Below are 4,404 nucleotides of genomic sequence, written 5' to 3'. Positions count from 1 at the left end.
TACAAGTTCAGCATTGAGCCCGACAAGTGAGACAAAATACGTTCCACAAGTTAACTACTGATATGAAAATCTGTGTCACTAGCTAACAAGTGTGTCACTCTGAACCCAACTACTTTACTAGTGAGGAAACATGTGTATCACGAGTTAACAAGTAAAGTGAAAATGAGCCCAACTAGTGTAACTAGTGGATATCGCTACATTGACTAGTGAACATGTCCACATTTTGAAACCATTCTAGTTAACGTGTAAGGTCAAATCGATTGCAACTAGTTTACTAGTTTGGATTTCTGGATTCACTCGTCGACATGTAACCAATAATGGGCATCCACTAGTGCAGGGGTGTCAAAGTCAAATGGACGGAGGGCCAAATAAAAAATTTTGCTCCAAGCCGAGGGCCGGACTGATCGAATGTTCATTGAAAATTTTTAAACCTACCGCATGTAGTTTATTGAACCGAATTGAATCTCCTGAAAACCTAACAACTTCATTTCAATATGATCAAATAAAGAAAGCAACATTTTCTTATGGCTGTCAGTAAACTTTAATTTTCAACAGGCACAAAAGACAAAGTTTCTTTGGATAAAAATACCCATCAACATTGAGTGAAAAGAAGCACTAGCAATAGCCCATATTTTCTCTTTTAGCAAAATTGGGCTAAATTTACAGAAAAAACCCCAAATAATAGCAATTTTCGATCATTCACTCGAACGAAATATTTTTAAATACAATAAAATAAAGTGCAAAAATATATTAACCAAAAACAACACTTTCTTCAAGGAGAACATGCAGTGTAAACAAATAAACTTTAATTTTCAACAGGCACAAAAGACAAAGTTTCTTTGTGTAAAAATACCCATAACATGAACATTGAATGAAAGAAGCCAGTATTATTCAAGGCACCATCAATAACCCATATTTTCTCTTTTAGCAAAATTAGGCTAAATTTACTTCAAAGAAAAACAAATAAAAGCAATTTTCGTTCACTGAATGAAATATTTTTAAATACAATAAAATAAAGTGCAAAAATATATTAACCAAAAACAACACTTCCTTCAAGGAGAACATGCAGTCAAAACAAATATTAAACTTTAATTTTTAAACTTGAACTGAGTAAAAACTTAACTCACTTAACATGTGATTGCACAGTGATATTCACTTCTTTGAGGCTGATGCTGATACTTGATGGTGTCTCATCTTTTCGACAAGTTCATCAATATTTGGGGTCAGGCTCTGAGATGAGGAAATCCTCAAAATTGAGTGAAGGTGTTCAGCAGTCAGTCGACTTCTGTGTGATGTTTTGTTCAGCTTCATCAAAGAAAATAGTTGTTCACACAGGTATGTGCTGCCAAACATCGACAACGTTTGAGCAGCCTGGAGGCGCAGCTTGGCCATTGTGTCGGGGAGGAAACGGGCAAACTCCGCAGCACCCATTGCAGCATGTTTTGCCCTCAGTGCATCATTGCATTGGAGGTCTATCAACTCCATTAGGAGGTTTGGTGGCGAGCTTTCCACGTCAACAGCAAATGGATTATTGAGCAGTTCAAACCTGATGTTTTGTGCTTCGAAGTCAGCAAATCGGCGTCGGAAGTCAGCGGCGAGCATACTAATTTTATCAGCAAACTGTGCCTTTGGGAACACACAGGTAGAGCTTCTCTTTCATTGTCTGGCAGCTAGGAAAGTGTCCCAAGTTTTCTTCCCGCATCTGTTCCTCCCACAGAGTCAGTTTGGTTTTAAATGCCTTCACTGTAAAGTACATGTCAGAGATGACACGATCCCGACCCTGCAGCTGCAAGTTCATTGCGTTCAGATGACTCGTAATGTCACACAGAAAAGCCATTTCACACAAAAAACTTTCATCTCTGAGTTGTGTTGTGTCTTTCCCCTTGCTGTCCAAGAACAGACAAATCTCCTCACGAAGCTCGAAACATCTTTGCAGCACCTTTCCCTGGCTTAGCCATCGCACCTCAGTGTGATAGGGCAAATCACCATGATCAGTTTCTAACTCTGTCAGAAATGCCTTGATCTGGCGGCGATTTAAACCATGGGCTCTGATAAAGTTAACGGCGCGCGTGATGGTGTTCATTGCATGTTCCATTTTCAAGGCTTTACCACACAACGACTCCTGGTGTATGATGCAATGGTAAGATGTTAACTCACATGTGGCATTTTCCTCCAGCATCTTCTCCCGTATCCTTGCCACCAGTCCGCTCCTGTGTCCACACATCGCAGGTGCTCCATCGGTTGTCAAACTCACGAGTTTTTCCCAAGGCAGCTCCATCTCGTTTACACATCTTGACACCTCCTCAAATAAATCGTGCCCCGTAGTTGTGCCATGCATAGGATGTAAAGCCAAAAACTCCTCTGTCACGCTTAGGCTTGAGTCCACTCCGCGGATGAAGATTGACAGCTGGGCAACGTCAGAAATGTCGGCGCTCTCATCCACAGCCAAGGAGTATGCGATGAAATTTTTTCCCCTTTTCACAAGCTGCTCTTTTAGATTAATGGACAACTGCTCTACTCGCTCGGCAATGGTGTTTCTGCTCATGCTCACGTTTAAAAAGAGTTGCTTTTTTTCAGGGCAAACTTCGTCACAAACTTTAAGCATACAGTTTTTAATGAAATCCCCCTCCGTGAATGGCCGGGCTGATTTAGCGATCTCTTCTGCCACAATAAAACTGGCCTTGACAGCAGCCTGGCTTTGTGATTTGGCTTTTTTGAACAGAGCCTGTTGAGATTTGAGGCTTCGTTTTAATTCCTCAACCTTCTGTAGCCTTTGTTCGATGTCCATATTCTTGTTTTTGTCTGCGTGTTTCGTTTCATGATGTCGTCTCAGATTATACTCTTTCAATACGGCCACACTTTCTCCACACAGAAGACACACAGGTTTTCCAGCTACGTCCGTGAACATGTACTCTGACTCCCACCTTGTTTGAAACCCCCGGTTCTCAGTGTCCACCTTCCGTTTTGCCATTTTTGATGGGTATCTGAAAGCTAACGTCACTGTTATCCGAACGACTGCTGCACTAGTAAATATTGAAAAAAAGCGCCTGACTGCTTGGCGTGGCACAGTTGCATTGTGGGAAATGTAGTCTTGGTGCGTGTAAAAGATCTGTAGGCTCTCGGCTTGCTGCGGTCCGCGGGCCGGTTCTAATAATAAATCAACATTATCCCAGGGGCCACTGAAAACCTTCTCGCGGGCCAGATCTGGCCCGCGGGCCGGCACTTTGACATATGTGCTCTCGTGAACTAGCTGCAAATCCTCAGGACAACTTGTAAACTAGTGTAAAACATGCAAATGAAGTGGGTGTGATTATGACAAAATCTGAATCCCGATTGGTGTATTTTAACTGCAGATCCAATAGGAATCCTGCAGCCACATTTCTGCCCCACCTCCTCATTATTTTTTGTGCAACTAGCTTACTAGTGAGCAGGTTGGCATCCACGAATTCTACTAATGAACATTAGCATATTTGCTCCAAAAGAGGACACTAATCAAATTGTAACTGTTTTCCCTCCGAAGTGGCTCATCAGCTATGTTTTTAGACTCAACGAGAAGTTTTGTCACTCCTGGAGCTGATAAGATAAGATAAGATAAGAAAACCTTTATTAGTCTCGCAATGGAGAAATTCCCAATTCACAGCAGCAAAGTTATGAATGGAAGAAGTAGAACAACAAAATATAGGAGCTGCTGGAAAAGTAGTGAGTGTTTCAGCTCGCACTTGTTTACTAGTGCAGGAAATCACGGGTCACAAGTTCACGTTAGAATAATCCATGATTGACAAGTTAACATGTTGCTGAAAATGAATGACTAGTTGGAGTTTGCATGCAACTAGTTCGACAAAGTGTGCCACGAGTGTAGCTGAATGTCGAACTAGTGCTGAAAAAGATCGCTGAAAAAGATCGAACTAGTGTAACACACTCATGTCTGATGTCAGGGATTTGGAATAAATGCTCAAATGGCTTGCCATACAAGCACACATAAATGCAGTAAAAAATAAATATATCTTTCTGCATCACAATGTAAATATGTATATAATTGACATTAATTAATACATTTATTTTAACAATACATTTAACAAATACTTTAATCAACCATGATTTCACTATGTATTATTAGCTTCATCATTATTCATTATTTTAAACGGAAGAAACCATACAACACAAACATATCAAGTCGAATCGAACAAAAGAACTACAAGTCCCAAAGGTCCAACCCGGAAGTGGAGCGCCGGCATGATTAACCCTAGCTGCAACGCAATTTACTTCGTTTAAACATCAAATTGCAGCCGGACAAACATGACAGCTCTGCAAAAATGAGCTAAATAAAGACACCACTGTTCTAGCAACACTTTAGCCCACGCTGTTTAAATTGCCGATTGCGAACAGTAACCAAATGTGATTGCG

General features: G+C 40.8%; 1 protein-coding gene across 1 annotated transcript; it reads right to left on the bottom strand.

The window, feature by feature from the left end:
- Nucleotides 1–666: 666 nt before the first annotated feature.
- LOC109522877 (general transcription factor II-I repeat domain-containing protein 2-like) lies at nucleotides 667–3,101 on the bottom strand. The gene is made up of 2 exons (XM_019881706.1): nucleotides 2,300–3,101; nucleotides 667–702 (listed from the first exon to the last, which is right to left on the bottom strand). Exons 1-2 carry the CDS (start codon nucleotides 2,969–2,971, stop codon nucleotides 700–702), a joined length of 675 nt encoding a protein of 224 aa, XP_019737265.1. The 5' UTR covers nucleotides 2,972–3,101; the 3' UTR covers nucleotides 667–699.
- Between the last annotated feature and the right edge of the window lie 1,303 nt (nucleotides 3,102–4,404).

The sequence above is a fragment of the Hippocampus comes genome, unplaced genomic scaffold (genome assembly GCF_001891065.2).
Source record: "Hippocampus comes isolate QL1 unplaced genomic scaffold, H_comes_QL1_v1.1 scaffold219, whole genome shotgun sequence".
Taxonomy (NCBI): domain Eukaryota; kingdom Metazoa; phylum Chordata; class Actinopteri; order Syngnathiformes; family Syngnathidae; genus Hippocampus; species Hippocampus comes.
The sequence above is the reverse complement of the archived record's forward strand: the minus strand, read 5'-3'. Positions and strand labels throughout refer to the sequence as shown.

Coding starts and splice junctions, on each gene's coding strand:
- LOC109522877 (XM_019881706.1), bottom strand. CDS start 2,971: ATGGCAAAACGGAAGGTGGACACTGAGAACCGGGGGTTTCAAACAAGG.